The 21,974-nt window shown below is 36.6% G+C and overlaps 1 protein-coding gene across 9 annotated transcripts in view; it reads right to left on the bottom strand.

Moving 5' to 3' along the window:
* Window positions 1-1,616: 1,616 nt before the first annotated feature.
* Window positions 1,617-21,974, bottom strand: part of LOC149222320 (uncharacterized) — a 190,808-nt gene continuing 170,450 nt past the window's right edge. For all 9 annotated transcript variants that reach the window (XM_089385371.1, XM_089385370.1, XM_089385364.1 and 6 more), the window contains one exon: window positions 1,617-2,075. In XM_089385371.1, coding sequence (XP_089241497.1) covers window positions 1,855-2,075 — 221 coding nt within the window. In that variant the 3' untranslated portion in view covers window positions 1,617-1,854. The remainder of the gene's footprint in view (window positions 2,076-21,974) is intronic.

A 21,974-nucleotide genomic window follows, 5' to 3' on the forward strand; every position in this document is an offset into this window, starting at 1 on the left:
TCTAGCAAAGTGTTAAAAGGGATCAAATACTGAGGTGCCGACCTCTTTTCGAGTTCAATACTTTTAAAAAAATTGCACTTCTAAGTATTTCATCCTATGGTTAAGATATATATGAATTCAATGCTTTGAAAATCTGTTTGGGCATGATATTGCATGGACCACGCATTGTAAACTTGGAATTGTTGACTTCAAGAAAAAATTACAGAAAAATATATCTGAGAAAAGACCAAAATGTAGAAATGTTTATATAGATGGCGTTGAAATATTTTAATTAAGATGGGGCATTGAAATATTTCATTTATAAACCACATTGTCCACGTTGAAATGTTTTTTATTTCTTATTTTTATTATTCCACATTGAAATGTTTTTTATTTCTTAGTTTTATTATTAATATTTTTTTTAAATACAAGCAAATATCGCTTAACAATGCACATTAAAATACTCTATATCCTCAAATATTTTTAAAAAGTATAAGAATTATACATCTTCCTCACCCATAAAAGTGAAAATATAAGAATTTTTTTCTCTTAATTACTTTATCTTTGTCTAAAGTTGATATAAAATTATGTTACTTCACATGGACAAAGAAATATTTTATTTATGGCTGGGATTGAAAGTGAATATTTTTACCACGTTACCAGATCTCCTTCCCTTCATACGGGGTTGTAATATCAACAAGCAATTCTTTACATTGAGTTCGAATATCAACAACAAATAGAATGAGAATGGGATTAGTAATATTTCATAATATTTTGAATCAAAACTAACTAAATATGTATATTCAATTTCGGTTTTTATTATAGTCAACATTGTTTTTAAATTTAGAGACTCGATCTTGATCACGGAAGGAATTCATCTCATACTGGGCTGTAGAATGCACCTCTCAACGCAACCAAGTCATTAAATTCAAATGCATCCCCGTCATGGCTAAGTCTAAGTTGAACTCCAAATTGACCCTCCACTAATTCTGAGGTCAAATTTGAGTTTTAAAACATTGCATCTAAGTCCTGCATATCAAGCTATTTAAGTCAATAGGGGCATCCACAACAGAGTGGTGTTTCATATTTACAAATATGACGGTTAATTAGTTGCAGGGTAACTATGTCGGCTTGCTTACCCTTCACCTCCTCTTTGGGAGATTTTGTGTGGATGTGTGTATGTGAAACAACAAACAGATATACCAATCTCATTGCATCTTGGAACCCATTATATGACTAGAAAATCTCCACTCTCCAAACTGATTACTCGCATGGACTTCTCCGTAGAGAAATACTCCATAAATTATCACGGATTGTTTCCTCTTTCATAGAGAAACTTTAATATTTTATACATTTATATTGAAGTGATCCTTACAAACACATCCAAAGGGGCTTCCTTCCCTCGGTGCTTTGTATCTATAGTGACCACAATAAGGATGGAATTCTAGTGGGCATCATAGAAGCAATGTCATACAAGTTTAATTACTGCTACGCACAAAATATTCACACGCATTAATTACATCCTTTACTTTTTCTGGTTCTTAGTGAATCAGAAGTACAAACCAGTCAGTCATCACAAAGAAGAAAAACGAAACTGAATTTCAGATATGAATCAGAAACTGCAAACATGCACAATCTTGCTATACAACTGAAAAATATATTATGAACCGCAAACATGCACAATCTTGCTATACATCTGAAAAATATATTATGAAAAACACGTTTTTACAAGAAAGGTGGATCATTTATTATCCATCCTCTTCTGATAACAATACAGAAAATCTACCAATGGGGGTGTGAGAGACCTGTCCCTGGAAATAATGATAAGAACAGAGATATTTAGCAGATTTTGAAATGAGAATCTGCGTCTTAATATCATCTTACCCATAAATTGTGCCCACGTCCATTAGTCACTTGCAATATTCTGTCAAAAAATATATTGACTTGGCCTATACTAAAAATAATATCCTCTTTCATCCAAGCTGGAGCAACTTTTTGCAATGTTCCTAGCGAGACCGTGTGATAAAGTAGCTCCCCATTTTCCCTAAAATGTGGATCGTCTTCACCAGATAGACATTTCAATTTAAACGAATAACCTGTACAATCACAGGTACAGTGAGCAGCCAAATTTTTATATATATGCACACATAAAAGATATTTCGATACATGCAAAAGAATCAATCGCAACAGTGTTACAGCACCTTGATATTTTATAAAAGGCTTAGATAGTATATAAGACACTTAGATAATGGGGAAATTATAACTCTTTCTTAAAGTTTCAAGTGGAAATTTAATGTTTCTGACTATGTCTATTTTTCCAAGATTAACTGAAAGTAAATATTTGCAATGTTCCACCATGTTTCCAGGGTTTCCAGGATAGCGGAATGCATGCACAGGGGGAACGTGTGGGAAAGAGAGTCTTGATTCCAGATATCGATGACTGGACTAAGCTTTTGACACTTCACTTTTTAATGTTCTTGAGTTTGAGTAATTTCAATTTATGAATCAATGTTTTTGATTATTCAAATTCAATAATGAAATACAGTGATTTTGTCAATTTTTCATGATTTTCTAATTTGATTTTATTTCCAACGATTTTTTAGTTAATGCTTCTTATATCACATTTATTATTAAGAAATTATATATAGAAATCTCAATTGTAAAACAATAATGACAAAAGGATCATAAAGAGATAGTTACTGTTAAACACAAGAGACACAAATTTTATCTTAGGAAAATCCTAACTAGAAAAAAAAACCAACCACCTTTTCTTAGATAAATTATTCAATTAAACAAGAGATACAATCTGATTTATCATTTTTCCTATAAAATAAAGTCAGATTGCCCAATTCAAACCTGATCAAACAATGATATTTTATACCTTCTGAACAATTGATCAACTTAAATCAACTGGGTCGAATTTCAGCCTCTTACACCTTCACAGGGTTTCTTTCTGTAATGCCCCGTAATAATAAACCAATAAATAATAATAATAATAATAATAATAAAATTAATATATAAATAAATAAAACAATAAATAATAAAGAAAAGATAATAATAGCAAATAAATAATAAATGATTATGTCTATTCTTCCAAGATTAACTGAAAGTGAATATTTCTGATGTCCCACCATGTTTCCAGGTTTCCGGGATAGCAGCAGGGGGAAAGTGTGGGAGAGAGTCTTGATTCTAGATATCGATGACTGGACTAAGCTTTTGACACTTCACTTTTTAATATTCTTGAGTTTGAGTAAGTTTGAGTAATTTCAATTTATGAATCAATGTATTTGATTATTCAAATTCAATAATGAAATATAGTGATTTTGTCAATTTTTCATGATTTTCTAATTTGATATTACTTCCAATGATTTTTTAATTAATGCTTCTTATATCACATTTATTATTAAGAAAATATACATAGAAATCTCAATTGTAAAACAATAATGACAGAAGGATCATAAGGAGATAGTCAAACACAAGAGACACAAATTTTACCCTAGGAAAATCCTAACTAGGGAAAAAAACCAACCACTTTTTCTTAAATAAATTATTCAATTAAACAAGAGATACAATCTGATTTATCATTTTTCCTATAAAATAAAGTTAGATTGCCCAATAAGCAAGCTCAATTCAAACCTGATCAAACAATGATATGTTTTACCTTCTGAACAATTGATCAACTTAAATCAACTAGGTCGAATTTCAGCGTCTTACACCTTCACAGGTTTTCTTTCTGTAATGCCCCGTAATAATAAACCAATAAATAATAATAATAATAATAATAAAAGTAATATATAAATAAATAAAACAATAAATAATAAAGAAAAGATAATAATAGTAAATAAATAATAAATGACGCCCATGGGGCTTTGGATTTGTTAAACACACATGGGCAGCAAGAGAAAATATGAAAGATAAAACATGCAGTACAATTTTTATTGACAAATGATATACATTTATAGTACATTATGTGACCGTTGGGTTTCACATCCCAAGGTCTCTTGGACTACTTAGTCTATTCAGCTTCCACACTAACCCATTTAGGATTAGGTGTCCAACATTCCCCCCCTTAATCCGAGGGGTTATGTATGAGTCCAAGAAGAGAGCTATAATACAAAATGTGCAAATATGCATGGCAGCACTAGGTTGAATGTGCTCTATGAAATGTTGGTATAAATGGCGGTGGTTTAAGGATGACCACCAACACTGGAACGCTTAGTGCAGTTCCCGGAACTCTTCCAAAACTGGCAAGAAACTGAAGTCTTCTACTAGAGGAAGTGCTCCTCTTGTTTTGAAGAGGGAAACCTTCAACCATGAAAGGGAGGTCTCACCCCGCATAAAAGGGAAAACTTCAACCTGAAAAGGGAAGTCTCAACCTGTGATGGTTTAAAGATGACCAACAACTCTGGAATGCTTAATGCAATTCCTGGAACTCTTCCAAATCTGGCAAGAAGCTGGTGTCTTTTGCTAGAGGAAGTGTTCTCAATTGTGTTCCTGGAATTCTTCCAAAGCTGGCAAGAAGCTGAAGTCTTCTGCTAGAGGAAGTGTCCCAGATTGCCAACTGAAGGCATGTTCACGAGCATCTTTGTTTCTGGCTACAACTCTGAAACAGGTGTGGCAGGTTGTGGTTCAAGTTCGCTTGATGTGACTTTGAAGCTTGTAGATGACCATCATTTCCCCCCCTGTCAGATACAAGGTGAGATGATGGAGAAAACTCAACTGCAAGATTGTTCAATATTCTGGAACAGGTTCTAATATGTGTTTGGAATATCTTCTTGGCTGTTGATGCCCATTGCCAAGAAGCGATCCATCCAAGATGAATCTTTGTTCTTGCAGGACGTTTGTTTCTGAAGCATTTGTGTGAAGAATGACTAGTTTTATGACAGTGCTTACATGGATGAAGATCAAAACAGTGATCTTTCAAATGGCCAACTCGGTCACAGTGTTGGCATTTCAAATCTGTTGTTGTTGTTGTTGTTGCGGTGGAAGAGGAGTAGAATCTGGAACAGCTGGAGGTGAACTGTCATGAGGAGCAGGTGAACTGTCATGAATAAACCAGCACTCTAAAACTGAATGGGCTTTGAGTAGTCTAGAATATGAAAGGACAAGTCCTTGTCATATCCAAGACCAGTTCTGTGCTTGTTGTGGACAAGTTGTTCCCAAGGTCTGATGATGGGCTTGGGAAGTGCAGACTGAGTTTCTGCATCTGCATGTACAACTGTTGCTTTATTTGAATGAACTGTAACATTATTGACTTGCTGCTGATAGGTGGTTGTCTCAATGTTTGAACAAAAACAGGTTCAGAATGATGTCCATTTTGATGTAGCTCTTCTTGCTATAGCTGTGATTCAAACTGCAAAAAATCGATTTTTTCTTGTACATCTTGTAAACAACTATGAATATCGGTGAGAAAATCCTCGCTGATTTTCATTGTATTATCCATAGTAGAGAGTATTAGATTGTCCACTAACTCTAATATTGCACCAATTGGAGCCATTTTTAACCTCAAAAAATAGTAAAACAATGAAGAAAAGATGGACACCAATTGCTCTTTTATATAAACTTATGGCAACAACTTCAAATCAATCAGCTTGCAATAGATTCAACACACAAAGAATGGTGATATCCGGAAAACAGACTCCTCATTCAAAAATGAATTTTCTTTAATTCACCTGAGAATTTAACTTCCAACAAAGCTACAAGCAATTTAGGCCTCAAAAAGATATTTTCCTGTACCAGCCTTGAATCCAAGGGAACTTGTCCTGGCAACAACTTTAATCGAGTTCAATAACAATCTCTGATATGAACAACCTTTAAGAAAATACACCAATTCGATCTACAAAGGATAGTCTTGGCTTGAAACAATTTCCACTGAACTCCTAAATAATGCCAAATTGCTGCAACTTTAAAGAATATAAACAGTCCCCAATTCTTATGAACATTGAACTCTGTCATTCCCAAAAACCCCAGCATAATCACTTTCAAAGCAGAAATTATGGCTATCAAAAGGCAAAACCCTTGTGGATTATCTTCCTTTCGAATGCAAGTATCGAAATTATTAAAATAATTATTTGAAGTACCTACATCAACACTTCTTCAGATATATCCAAGTCAGGAGACAAATGAACTACTGAAGATTCACACACCTTCTTGCTCAACCGGTTGGAAAGATTCCCTCAATATAAAAATTTACGATATTCCTTTAAGTTTATTGTCTCAAGCATCAAAATTATGAATACTTCCTTTATTCATACCCATGTCTTAATTCCCTCATTCTCTAATCACCAACATTCACATGTGTTTATACACATCATCCCAAATTACAATCTGCATTTCTAATCTTCGTTTACATGCTTTCATATCAAATAAACATCATTCAATCCAAAGTCCAATCTTGTACATGCGCTTTTTAAGATCAGATTTCATTTCACAATCAAATTTCAACCAAACAAATGCCCTATGCGTTAAGACTGAGTCTGGCAATTTAATACTATCATATATCATTTACATGCATTATAACTTTATGCAACCACCATCATATCTTACCCGTTTGAATCAATCTCTGGGTTGCGCCTTCTGGCTCATTATTTCTGCACCAAATATTAAAAAATGCGCATTTTCCCAATCTGCTTATCAAGCTCATAAAATCAAATGCCCATGCTTATTATACTATCCAACCATGTGAATGTTTTTAAATCAACATTTTATCCTCCAAACTCAACACAAATTGAATCGATTCAAGACTCTGGAAAACGCAGATCAGTTTAAAACACTGATCGATTTCAACCAGACTCTGATTAAAATCGAATACCAACACAATAAACTTACCTCTCCTTATTCAAACTCGCAACACGCATTATCAATTCAGCATTCAACGCTATCATACATTGAATTCTCCAGCGCTTACTGTTCTGACTTGCGACGAATGTGACACCAGAGGTTATCACATGTATGTCTTCACCCTGTTGTGGCTAGAGTTCCGGCGGGAAGCTGGTTTTTCCAACAAATGCATTCACTGATAACGAGTTTACAACAACTACTGGGGCAATGCACATTACATTTTCCAGCTGTGTGAGACTCTCGTATGACAGATCCGAGCCATACTCCTGTCCATTGTGATTCATATTATGATCTGAACTTCCATCAGCGTATTGGGCTAATGAGAGTGAAACAGCTAGAGGAATTTCAATCTTGTAATGGTCAGAATTTGTCAAAGAATTCCAGCAGCATGGAATGAGCGACAGAGAGGAAGGCCAAGAGATACCACAAAAGATCTGGAAATGGGACCTGCATAGGCCACCATAATGAAACGCTTCGCTCCACGCTCACATCACCACAATGAAACGCTTCAGCACTCCATCCTGACACACAACAACGTTGTATACCAAAATAAACCGCAGAGCGCATACACCAAAGCGTTGTATACCATGTCAGTTCAACGCATATACCAAGTGAATGCAAGCGTTAAGCATAAGACAGTTTTACCATTATTGCCTGTTCCTGTTTATGAATATTCATATAAGTGGTTTCTTCCTTTGAACCTTACGAAACAAAGGTTTCATCTGTGATTTAGCATACTTGAATGGGACAGTGCAAGAAACAAGTATAGACGGTAATTTTTTTTTATTTTTATTTGAAGACGTTGCACTGACAATTTGAAACTGCAAATACTCACAAAACACTTCGTTAACGATCGCTACAGAAAATAAATGGAGGCGCAGGTGAGATGTTGGGAATCCGCACAGAATAATCAATGGAGGCGCAGTATAATCAGGTGAAGCAATTCATGCAATGGAGGCGCAGGTGCAATAACGCCCTTTTTGAAACGTTTATGACAGTCAGAGAACTGAACAGTCAGACAGAGGGGCAGGCTAGCAGCGTTCAGGTTACGTGGAGCAGGCCAGCGTTCAGAAATAAAACGCATATGACAGACAGGACAGCACTAAAATTACCATGAAACGCTTATGGACAGAGAGCGCAGGTCTAATTTCAAGGGTCAGGACTGTAAAAGACAGAGGTCGCAGGTAACGCAGAAGAGAGCGCCGGTATGGCAGACAGACATGTCAAAACAGCTTGGACAGCGCTGGCAGTGTCAGGCAGAGGAACGTTACATCGTTCAAGTGAATATGGCACCCAGGGCGTAGGTCTGTATAGAGGAATATGGCAGAAATAAACTGCATAGAAAGGCCATAAAACAAATGGCTCAAATTAATTATGCAGGGCAGGAATACGCCTGCTCTGATACCATGTTAAACACACATGGGCAACAAGAGAAAATATGAAAGATAAAACATGCAGTACAATTTTTATTGACAAATGATATACATTTATAGTACATTATGTGACCGTTGGGTTTCACATCCCAAGGTCTCTTGGACTACTTAGTCTATTCAGCTTCCACACTAACCCATTTAGGATTAGGTGTCCAACAGGATTGATGGTGAATGGGTGCACTGTTAAGGCACTCCTTGCTATAGGTCACTCGTTCAAATCCCCGTGGGTGCTTATCTACCAAAAAAAAATGACTGTCTATTCTTCCAAGATTAACTGAAAGTAAATATTTCTAATGTTCCACCCTGTTTCCAGGGTTTCCAGGATAGCGAAATGCATGCACAAGGAGAACATGTGGGAGAGTCTTGATTCTAGATATCGATGACCGGACTAAGCTTTTGACACTTCAATTTTTAATATTCTTGAGTTTGAGTAGTTTAAATTTATGAATCAATGTATTTGATTATTCAAATTCAATAATGAAATATAGTGATTTTGTCAATTTTTCATGATTTTCTAATTTGATAATTACTTCCAATGATTTTTTAATTAATGCTTCTTATATCACATTTATTATTAAGAAATTATACATAGAAATCTCAATTGTAAAACAATAATGACAAAGGGATCATAAAGAGATAGTCAAACACAAGAGATACAAATTTTACCCTAGGAAAACCCTAACTAGGAAAAAAAACCAACCACCTTTTCTTAGATAAATTATTCAATTAAACAAGAGATACAATCTGATTTATCGTTTTTCCTATAAAATAAAGTCAGATTGCCCAATAAGCAAGCCCAATTCAAACCTGATCAAACAATGATTTTTTTACCTTCTGAACAATTGATCAACTTAAATCACCTGGGTCGAATTTCGGCCTCTTACACCTTCACAGGGTTTCTTTCTGTAATGCCCCGTAATCATAAACCAATAAATAATAATAATAATAACAATAAATAAAATAAAATTAATATATAAATAAATAAAACAATAAATAATAAAGAAAAGATAATAATAGTAAATAAATAATAAATAACAAAAAATAATGATAGTAAGTTTTGAATAAATACATATAAAAATAGTAAAAATAAATAAAGTTGATAAAATATAAAAAGGAATAAAATAAACAAAAGTTAAATTAAGAAAAAAATTGACACATGGATTGTGTGCACGCGGATTCTTTGCAAATCCCCTTCTATTTTTTAAATAGTGTGTTCTATTTAATGGTTGAAAAGGGAGATAAGGAACATTCATTCTTTCAAAAAGAAAATGTTGTGAGACAAAGAAATCATTAACAGTAGTAGTTGATTGAGGGCTTACAGTAGTAGTTGATTGATGGAGTCAATTGTAAAAAGGGATGGTCAGTTGTAAAAAGATTTTGTGCACTTGAGTCTACAATTGGGTGGAGAGTTGTCCTCAAAACTTTGTTGCAGTCAGCAGGATTCAAATAGTGTCACTACACTGTAATCGACAGTGAGCATATCTTCACTCTAAGTAAGTATTTGCTACTCATGGTTTTCGAAAATTCTATGCTAAAATTAGTTGCATATTTTATGTTGATTATTAATAGCACCATTTAATGTAATTAGTTTAAATATTTTGATTCCAAATCATTCTATATGGTATCGAAGCTTAGGCTCAAACTCTTAGGACCTATGAGAATTTTAATGTAGAAAATTTTGATTATTTCTCGAATTTCCATTTACACTATATGAAAATATTTCCTAGAAATTTAACAGAAAATGTTCACATTATCATCCATGATTAGCGCTGTTTTTTTTGTTTACTAATAAATATAATGATTGTAAATAATATTAAAAAATGAATAAATTATTTTTTAATAAAATAATTAGTTTATGCTGATTTTTTTGTTTACTAATAAATATAATGGTTGTAAATAATATTAAAAAAATGAATAAATTATTTTTTAATAAAATAATTAGTTTATACATATAGACTTCGTGTTGAGTATGCCATATAAATCTCATATAAATCGTTTCTAATATATGTTATATAAATCTTATATTATTATATTAGAGAAAATACTTTATTTAATAATAGAATGGAAATCGTTTATTGTTATCATTATAATTACTTACCTACCATGCAACTTGTAAGTCAATAATGAAAATCAAGACTTCCCCTTATATATAAGGATATGGTTGGGAATTTTTGAATATATGCTCTTTTAAGAAGCTATAAGAAAGAGTAAATCTTATTTCATTATATTTTGTAGATGCTTAATAAATAGGTATATTAATAAAAGCTATAGATAATTATTTCTAAGATTATGAATGCTATCATCATCACAAGTTAAGTGAAATTAACTTTAATAAATTATATTGGTGTAACTTTTACTAAATTAGATAGCCAAATTAGAAAGTACCATACTAAATTTTTGGCTATAAAAATAAAAAAACAACCCCGCCCAAATTATTGCACAAATTGTATTGCATAATTTGGCCCAGCCTCGTGTCCCGCAGGTCTAGGCAGCCTTTCTAAGCCCAATATCATGTTGAGAAACCAAGATGCCAGTATATAATGATTGATTTCTCTTGATTGATAATTACTTGTGAATGTTTGTTGGCTTCTTCTTAAATTTATATTTTCTTCATCAAGCAATTACCAAAACATAAAAATTACAAAGAGAAAGAAAAACACAAAAAATTAGGCTCCAAAAAACCCAAAAATCCTCTTCTTATATAATCAAATCAAAGTGAGATATCTATGACCCAAGGCCAAGACCAAGACTGTCACAAGACTTCCAAGTCAGCCCTCCTCCAAGTCACCTCCAATCAAGTCAAAGTCAACATTGGTCAAATCTCTGAAATTTTTTTGTCAAACCACAAAAACATCCCTCGTGCAATAGAGGTAGAGTTTTAGCCTTGTGATAGGCCTTGAAAAACTGTGGAAAACTCACACATGTGGACAGATTTAGGGCAAAAACAATTTGTCTTCTCTCCTTTGACTTCCGTTGATTTTCTTCTTCTGCTTGCATAGAAATCAATGTGAATGTGATACATGATGAATAGCACTCTGAGTGGTCGAGTTGACTTGTATCTATAGTTGTCCAGGAGGGTCGAATGGTTGCCCTTAAGGCCAACTTGTCCAAGGAGGGCCGACTTGGTCTCTCCGTTAACAATTTGACTCTTTGACTCGAAAATAAAGATATTTTTTCTTTTACAAAATTCCAAATGGGACTTGACTCAAATACATTCTTTTTTGACTCAAAATGAATTATTTTTTACTCAATTCAATGTATAAGCATGAACATGCTTTGACTAAAAATAAAATAATAATAATGAATACAATCAATGATAATTACATTTTATTACATTATGAAGATCCGACACTAGTTACATTTTTCAACACTCCCTCTTAACTAGGGAGGTATTCATAATGACATAACATGTAATGTCCCAAATGGAACAATTTGGGGTTTTCTCAAAATTTTAACTCATAAATACTTCGGATAAATTTTCCTTTCATAAACAGAGGATTGTCATGTAAAATAGAACAAGAAAATGCATGTAAATCAATCATACAATGAGCATAAATAATCTCAGCTTTTATTATAATGTATAAACTAAGGTTTTATATGCTCAAATAACAAAAATAGTTGAGATGGCTGAGAGATGGAACTGGCCTCAACGCTCTGCTCCAATGTTGCACGAGCCCTCCACCAAAACTTAACCAAACTACCATTGTTAAGATCTTTTGTGAATTTTGAATGAACTCACCAATGGGAGATGGGTACTCGCTCAATCTCACTAAATCACCCGAGGGTTTCCGTCCTGGGGCTACCAATGGGTTCTCAACCTCTCGTACAAGAAACAATATCAAATCCAAGAAGTCTCCAAATGACCTCCTCTTCCTCTTTTAAAGATCTGATGGATAGATCTCCAAGCCTCTAGAAGCATCTTATTTTATTATTTTATTATTATTCTAGAAGCTCTTCCATTGACTTTATCTTAAGTGACCTTTTAATTTCACTTGAGTCACTCTTAGCACATTTCCTCCAATTAATTATTTTTCTTTAATTGAATAACTAATTAAAGAAATTTTTAATCAAGGAAAATTGTAAATCGGCCACCATACTCTCTCCGACCACCAGAAATCACTTCTCAGCGTCCATCCTGTAGATCTTCTCATTCTGGTTCCAACGAGCTATTACACTAAGGTGTTCTGTCAAATATTCCTCTCAGAATGCCACCTTGAGCGTAATTAATTAAGTTATGCCCAATAATAACCTCGTTTTACAAGAATTATCAAAAAGTCACAGAACCAAAAACAAGATGTGCGGAATTGCTCATGATGATGAATATGCCAAGCGAATGCCATCAGACCCCATAAAAAATCCTCAAAACTCCATCGAGACCCCTGATGACATAAACTTGCTCCACTGACTTGGCCATCCCCTGCCTTGGAAATCCACCCTGGTTGTACTATGGAGAAAAATAAAAATGGGGACATTACAAATCCTCCTGCCCTAAGATTGTTTGCCTTCAAGTAATCCGCCCCTGTCCATTGTAGAGGCATCTGCAAACTGATATCAAGATCCCATATGAACCACTAGTCCACATCATGCCTCCAAGCAATCCAAACATGACTGGATCCCCCAATACCTAGATCCCATGTCCATCTCTAACTCAACCTATTACCAATAGATCCCACTGGATCCCAATGCCACCATGGCCAATGATCGCCCAAGTCCCTTGGCTCAGACGGTGCTCTATCTCTCGCTATAGTTGTTGCTCCATCAAGCGAATACCAACTCATCACTTCTCTCCAATCCAACCTCGAGCACATGCCAAGGTCACTCGCGCTCGACTGATGTTGAGCTAGCGCTACTGAAATAATAATGAACTGTCGGTCCACATCCCACTGCCCATTGAGACATACAGTAACCCCCTCTTCTAAGTGCCCCTGTTGTACTATGCCCCGCACTAAGGTTAATACTCCATCAAAAGGATACCAACTCATGATCTCCCACCAATCTAAGGCATGGACTCCGGTGTAAGGAACAAGTCTACTATGCTGATGTTGGTCCACGCTCAACTCGTGTTGCTCTACCTGGTCAATCGACAACATCCACTAAGAGAACCCTACCTCTCTCCCTACAATGGGTACGAGTCACCAAACTGTGTTGCATGCCCTATCTATGTACTCCTGGAGAGGGCTGCTGCCTGAAAATGCTACAACTTTGCTAGATGCCACTACATCTGTTTGCACCTCATCAATGGGTAGACCCAAAGATGGATGCACTGCCACCTCCCTCGTCTGATAGGAAACTCTACGCTCCTCCAGTCCACCAATCTCCTGCAAAATTGTCCTGTCATACTCCAACATCTCCTGAAGACATGTGTCTACAAACACTGCCACCCTGCTAGTTGTTTGTACATCTGCCTGCTCCTCATCAATGACTAACCCCAAGGGTGGTTGCTCATCCTCCACCATCACGGGCTCAATATGAACCTCCAACTGGCTCTCCTCAGAAGGCTCATCATGCATACTGTGCACATCATCCTCCTCAGCTGACTCATGCTCCACCATATGCTGCTCATGTTGAATCACCACTGGTGATTCATCATCTTGAATGTCTCCCATAAGGTCCATTGACTGCTCATCATATGAATCTGGCATGTTGTCAACGACTCTACATGACTCATGCTCCTCGCAGGCGTCCTCATATGAAACCATGGACTCATCCAAAGAAGAATCCTTGCCTTGAAGGTTAGAAGGAAACTCCACCTTCTCTACATCTGTCATCTCCTCAATGTCACTCAAGCATGAGTGGTCAGATCCCCAAGGTCCCCTGCTAATAAAGCAAAGTCCTTTCCTCCTCAGCTCATTCCTACTGCATGATCCCCCAAACCTGAGTAGCTCCTCCCTAGTCAACTGTCTCCTGAACAGCCCAATGTTCTGCTCAACCAACCTTTCGGCTAGCTCATAAGCAGCAGGTGAGACCAACTGCTCTCTCCTCCAAACAGACAACAATCGAGATTGCAACTCCCGACAAATGGCATCACGGCCTCTCATACATGATGACAAGATGGACTGCATGTATATTATGACTATGTCAAGATGATGTTTCCTAATGCTGAAGAAGCATTGGAACATCCTTAGGATCAAACCATCACACTCTAGATCAAACATGATTTCATAAGTCCTAGTCATAGCCATAACTTCTAAAATCTCAAGCTTCTTCCCAAAGGTAGCGCCTACATTGTGGTCCAAGTCCTGGAAAGTTTCTACTTCTAGTTCAAAAACTCTCCTCATAACTTCATCATTGTAAGGAGCTATAGGGGCGGTTAGTCTCATGATGTTACTAAAACAAGATGCAACTGAAAGTCTAACCCCTTCACAAGGTTCCCCCAAGAACTTGTGTTGTATGAAAGCAAGCATAGCTAGTTTTAGGGCCCAAATTAGTTTATTCCGTTCTGACTAGTTCCCTTTGGAAAGAAGTGCATCTAGTTCATCTAGTTTGAAAAGGGCTTTCCATGTGACCCTCATATGCTTCAAATTTGTCCCAAGTGCAAATATTTTGTGTCCCATCTTCGGTTCCTTCTGCAAATCTCTTGGTTGTTCCTTCTAAAGAATGACATAGACCTCTCTTGAGGAAGGTTTGTTGTTCAATTTTGTTTTTGGGTCTGTATTGTGGTCTGCTAGAGCACTATTGGGTTGATTCATGAAGCGATTTAAATACTCCATCATTCAACAGTTTTGTTGATGCCCCAGTAACAACATATACAAGGCTATGGGGATAATATAATAGCAATGTTATGTATTGCAGCTATGGACTCTCTTATATCCAACAATGATTTTGTTCATTCCCTCTGCTATAGGTGTTATATCATAAATTTTTATGCCCAAAATAATTTATACAATGATTTAATATGCACCAACAAATTTTAAAATAGACAGATGCTACTTATATCAGACCCACAATGTTGTTACTTCACACAAGCGGCTTTCGAAAATATAAAAGGGTACAATGAACAAAAAAAGAATGATGGAACTTGGAATGATCCTTTAGATGTCAACTTGCATAATGAATCAATTCCTTGCAACAACTTGTCTTCCTCTAAGGATATTGACTAGAGGGTACTCCAGCGACGCAACTACCAGCAAGGAAACATGATTCGGAACAAATATAGAGGCTGAACAGTCACTCAAATGAGTTGATTTCACTGAATACCAGCACTTTGTCTTTATGGCAACCACGCACAACTCCCTTTCAAACTTGTCCAGCATCTGGGATGATGAGATTTATCATACTCAGACATATGTTGCCCTTCCTACACAGACTTATTGCTTGGATCGAGCCATACCCATTACACAGGCTCTGTCACTACTGTAAGCGATTAATAGCATTGGCAAATGGCTTATATATATGCTTTGTCTCTACATTGTCTGGCCGCTACAAGAAATACAATGATTTGGCTCTAAATGCACCCAACTCTAGTTGGAACTTAGTCAATGAAAACTTCAACCATACCCTGGGGCTGCTTCTCCCTTGTACTCACAAAATAGCATGGAATTTTTATTGGAAGAACGACGAAAGGCAATGATACGTTAAATCTGGAAAGTTTAATGAGTCAATGCGACAAGCGAATTCCATCTGCCCTCATGCACGCAACATAAACAAGTGAAACTTTCAAACGTTATCATCGTGTGTCATGCTCTGCTACACAAAAAATGGCACATCTTTTGGATACTCAAGAAACAATTTGGTCCTACTAGCTATAACATTAAAATGACAGAATTATGCCTCCCAAAGAAACACTTCAGTTTACTATTAGACTCAGCCATAATGCACGATTTCTTGAGCTCATTTTATACACAGGCTTTGTGTTCTTCAAATAGAGCATAGTTAGGCACACCTTCAAAAGCATGCAACTTAAACCGCTCTACCTTCTTGGAGTTTGGTCGCATTTTCAACTCAGAGTGTGTGCTAACACATAGTGGAAAGAAGATCGACCAAAGAAACTATGATCGAACAACACATCGCTCATAGCATGCATAAAGGAAATTCAGTGCTCTGCAACCTCACTCGGGATTTCAAATGAATGGTCATGTCACACCATATTCACCGAACTCTAAGTTACACGGTGTTAAAATTCCTTGTTTCTTGTTGCACACAATCAATTTTCTTCCACCTACCTGTCACCAAGCGATTTGACTCGGTCAGTGGCTTGCATTGAGTGACTTCATTGCTCCCATTGTTCGGCGTCGACCATGTTTGACTCAGCCATCAGACAGAGAGTTTTTTGGTGGCTCCATGTTGTGTGTGCCCACCGTATCAACTCCACAAACTCTGCCTTGCGCACCGGTATATGTTCTCAAATCAATTTGAGTGGTCAAGATGTGAATTTCCAGCGACAAATTTGACCACCCGACAGATAATATCATGCCCTCCTTCACGTTGAGGTACGCAATAGCATGATATCTCTTGGCCAACAGTAAGGAGATGGCTGCTCGACTCACTACGAGAAACTCGACTAACTGAGCACAAATAATTCGTTCCTTCAAGGATAAATTCAGCCAACAGAATAATAAGGGCAAACTCGTTCCCTTTCAATAGAGAAGTCGACCTTGGATTTACTTAGATTCAATCTCCTCCTCGAAATTAAACTCATCCATAATCGTGCCAGCTAAACCATAATTGTGTTCTTCCCATGTTTCGGGGACGAAACATGTTAAGGGGGGGTGGAATGTAATATCTCTAGGGGGGATAATATGGGATACAAAGGGAGGTACCCAAGGGAATAATGTAATAATGGGATGGACCATGTAATAAATAAGGTGGTTAACCCGTATCATGTAAGGGACCACATGTAGTTAGCAATAATGTAATAAGCCCATGGTATTAGATATTGACGGAACCATGGTAATGACCCATGGTACTGTATGTATGAGGTCTATATAGAGACTAGAGACTCCCCATTGAGAGATGTCAAGGATTATTGTATGAACAAGCATATGGCTTGTGGAGTGTTCTCCTTCCTTAAGGAGTGAATGTATGGTGTTGCCTTACCTTAAGGGTTTGATATTAATAAAGTGAAGCATTTCTATCTATTTATATCTTGTTATTTCTTGGGTTTATTTCTATTATCATATATTTCTGGGTTAGATCTATAACAAGTGGTATCAGAACACTTTCTTGGGCAAAGTGGAGAAGTTTTTTTATTTTTTGCAGGAACCTTCTGGGGCGGCGAGTTTGCAGATCAGATCTGTACGTTTTGGTGCAAAATCTGTAGAATCTAATTGCAGATCTGAGTTGTTGGCGAAAAAATACCCAATTTGAAAAAAAAAATCAGCCGAATCGGAGTCCGGATAAGGGAGATATCGCTGATTTAAAAATCAATTGGGTTGCAGACATTTTTCTGGGCGGCGAGTTTGCGTATCAGATCTATACGTTCGGGTGCAAATTTTACAAAATCTAATTGTAGATCTGGGTTGTTTGTGAAAAAATACCCAAGTTCAAAAAAAAATCAGTGGAATCAAAGTCCGAATGAGGGAGATATCGTTGATTTAAAATCAGCTATTTTTTCAAAAAAAATTGTGACGGCGGGACAATTGCAGAGCAAATTTGAAATTCTAGTCCCTAGATCGGGATTTCTACCACATAGGCAGATGCAGAATGGTTGTTCCATTTCCGAAAACAGGTCATAATAGGGATTCTGAGCAATATTGACTAAATTGTGACAATTTCAAATTTTCACCAAAATTTTTTGTGATGGCGGGCCTAGATCAGAATTTGAGGGACTTGTATAAATTTGATGGCTCTCATCTGGCCACATGGCTAGCACAAATGGAGCAATATTTCACATTGAATCACATCAGAGATGATGCGACTCAGCTGAGTGTGGGAAGCATGTACTTGGACCACGCAACATGGCAATGGTGGCAGGGGCATTCTAAACGCTATCCAAGGACAATTACTTGGCAGATGTTCGCAAAATCCATTTGTGACCACTTTAACCCTAAATCTAATTTTGGGGGACCTCTTACTAAGCTCAAACAGACAGGCACACAACCTAGCAAAGATTTTAATTTTACAGGAAAGAAGGAAACCAAGAAACCTAAAGGGTTACTTTCTGTGGGTATCTCCTTATTGCAGGTTCATGGATTGATTCAGAAGGAGAAGATCATTGTGTCTATAAATCCTAGTTGCAAGCAAAATCTCATAAATGTCAATTTGGCAAAAAAAATGCAAGTGCCAGCAAAACACATTGAAAACACACAGGTTAATGATGAAGATGTGCAAGTTTATAAAGATTTAAAGCTTTCGATAGATAAGTATGTGTTGCATTGAGATTTGTATACTTCAGATATGGATAACATGGATGTTGTTTTAGGATATCCCTGGATGGAATCTGTGGGTACTGTCAATATTAATGTGTAGAAGAAATGCCTGAAGCTCTGGTATAAAAAAGAAGAAAATTACATTGCAGGATATTTCCATTAAGACCCAAGCAGAGATTATGGAGGCAGAAGCACAAAGCTCCAATGACACTTACACATCCATTAAAGACAAGGAGGATTACCATCTCCACTCCTAGATCCATCAAGAAGGTACATCCAAAAAGGGTTTACATCAAAGACTCATCATCTTCAAAGGAAGGTACACAGATTCGGGCCCATCATTTAAGATCTCCAGATCTACACATTAAGAAGTTTTCATCAACAAGCAAATCTCTCACAAGGCACCTTGAAGGAAGCATCTTGAAGAACTCCAAGATCTAAGAAGTCAAATCATCAAATCTTCAAGGAAGCAGCAAGATCGCTTCACAAAAACTCTCTCAAGTAAGTATTTTTATGTCCTCTTCTGAACATATCAAAATGTATTTTTGCAAGGAGAGTAACAAATTGGATGTGACTGCTAATTTCCTTGCATGGAAAAAGACCACTAATCTACTTCTTAAAGAAAATGAAGTTATGGACTACATCAAAGGGAACGTCATTGTTCCTGCAAAGGAAGAAACTCAAGCCCTAGCAAAGTATAAAGGGTAAAAGAGATATGTCCAAAGTCCAATGCTTTGGCTGCCAAGAGTATGGACACCATAAGAGGGATTGTCCTAAGTTCAAGGAGGACACAATAAAAGGAAACGAGAAGAGGCTCACATTACCCAAGAAGTGAAAGAAGAAGAGAAACAGAAGAAGGAAACCCCTCTGAATCTCTATTATGATTGAGATCAACTTCTTCACATAAGTCTTCTTTAAAGTTTTAGGTATCATAGAAACATGTAGCAGTAGGATAGAATGCATGATTTATGAGACTGGCATCTTCAGGAATATAGGAGCATTATGTAGAGATAGCTCAGATAAATATATTCATGTAGGAAGGATGTAGCCACTGAATGACCTCATCAATGCATAAAGGAATGATCACGATCAAGAAGAATCAACTTGGAAGGCCACTATCATCAACAGGGAGGAACATTTGCAGGATGAGGACTACAAGGATCCTCTAGTGAAATCTTAAATAGAGTGTTCATGACTTTGAGGAAAAGCAGAGGTCTCAATAAGAATTCCACTTATTGGGATTCAAGAAAGGATGATATGTAGGCAAGGAAAGATGTAGCAAAGCAAAGGAGATTGAGATAATCTCAATCAAAGGAAGTTGTTCAAGGAAGTTGAGGTGATCATGGAAAGAACTAAGATGAGGTATGTATGCATCTATGTGTTCAATTAAGTCATATCGTCATGTGTGTTAATGAGGATGAGTAATTGCTCTGAAGACCCTGGTCAAGAATAGGGAAGATCTCTTTCAATGAAGATATGCACGAAGGCATGGCCCACACACTGATAAAAGTCAACATGAGAAATGACCTCATATAGAGTATGAGGTGGTTGATTAGGAAACTTATAAAGAAGCACATGAAATAAAGAAATCTAGGATCAAAGGACACCATGAACACTAGGAATCAACATTTGACAGATTTGTTAAGTTATCTCCCGGAAGAAGGCACAAGAATTCTAACAAAGGAAGAAAAAGATCAAAGCACCCTTAAAATTTGGAAAGGCCTTGGAGATGTGAAAATGCAAGATGCTGATGATTCAAGCCGACAAGATGTCATGATGGAAAGCTATCTTGTAAGGTACTATTTGATTTAATGTTATGCTTTGATTTCTTGAATAATCTCTGGATAGGTTCATGCAAGGCTACCGGAACAAGGGTTGTAAGTGCAAGTACAACTAGCATTCATGTCGTAGATGGAAATTCTTGAAAGAGACTTGATAGGAAAAGAAGTAGCCATATGACGAAGGTCCCAGACATGTATCAAGAAGTCCACTTTCCGTGAAGAAAGGAATGACATGACAAACAAAGAAGGAAAGTGATCGATGGTTGATGCCCTACAAGGAAGAAGCTCGACTAAATTTCATGACATCAAGGAAAGAAAGTGATCAAGCAGCTAAAGGACCCACTAGAAGAAGTTGTTGATGAAAAGGAGAGTCCCTGGTTGAGAGGGAGCTCCTACAAGTTCCTAATTAAGAGGGAACTTGGGCAAGTCCCTCGTCAAAGGGAGCTTGGGTTCATTCCTTTTTAGGAATGGGTATATCTTCTCTAGTTGAGCAGGAGAGATAGACACAACATTCTTGGCTTCACTTGGAAAGAAAGAATGTAGGATTGGGCAATCATCTGGCATCTGATACTCTTTGAGGATGTGTACGGCATCCAAGGTAAGAGAAGGCAAGAGAACCGATATTCTTTGAGGGTTGGGAACCCAAGATAAGAATAGTCCTAGAAGGTCATACTCAGTGAACACCCGAATGGGTATGTACCTTCAGAGACAATGATGAAGGTGTCTATATTCATTGGTCTCACCAACATTGTGCTTTGATCTAATGAGAGTCAGAGTTGTCAATGAAGGCCTTGTTGTGGAAACAATGTTGGTTACTATGATGCTATAAAAGATGGATTACCAATTCAATTTCTCTTATGTGAATTATTCAGATTGAAAATGTCCAAACACCTTCTAAAATGACTTATGAATACCGCCCTAGTTAAGAGGGAGTGTTGAAGAAAGTGTAACTAGGTTCAGTCTTCATAAATGTAATATTGATATTTGTACTTGTAAAAGAAAAGAATTATTATTTTTGTCATTATCAAGAATGGGTTTCTTGCCCATTTGATCGGTCAAGCACATGTTAGTGCTTCTAGAAAAGTCAAAGAGTCAATGTACTTGTAAAAAACCCATGAGAGCATATTACACTATGTAAATCTATGTATTAGAGTCAAAGAAAGATGTGAAAGGTGATCCTTCGAAGCAAATACAAGTCTCCTCTTCAAGTCGGCTAAAGAAATAAAATTTTGGTGCACTTGAAGTCAATTCGGCCTCACTAGCTCAGGTCAGTCAAAATAGGAGGGACAGTGTCCTATATATAGGACAGTTCGATCTCACAAAAGAATCATCTAGTGATCTTTGAAATCAGCGAAGAAGAGAGTCAAGAAAGAGGTGTGAAAAAGGAGCAGAAAGGTGATTCTAGGGCAGCGAAGAAGGAGAAGTAGAAACTGAGTTTGGGAGGGTTGTTTTGGGGCTAATATTTGCCACACGTGCGAAGGAGAAAGGGTCTATTTGTTGTCATATTAGATCTGCAAGTGCAACAGCATAAGAAGAGTTTTGTTTGGGTGAAAAAGAGGCTCCAAATAGGCCTCCATCTCAAGCGAAGTGGGTCCAACCTAAAGCGAAGAAAGGGAGCAAGAAAAAGGGTCAAG

Source organism: Pinus tabuliformis, chromosome Q (genome assembly GCF_031772625.1).
Source record: "Pinus tabuliformis cultivar Carrire ecotype Pingquan chromosome Q, CPIR1, whole genome shotgun sequence".
In the NCBI taxonomy this organism is placed as follows: domain Eukaryota; kingdom Viridiplantae; phylum Streptophyta; class Pinopsida; order Pinales; family Pinaceae; genus Pinus; species Pinus tabuliformis.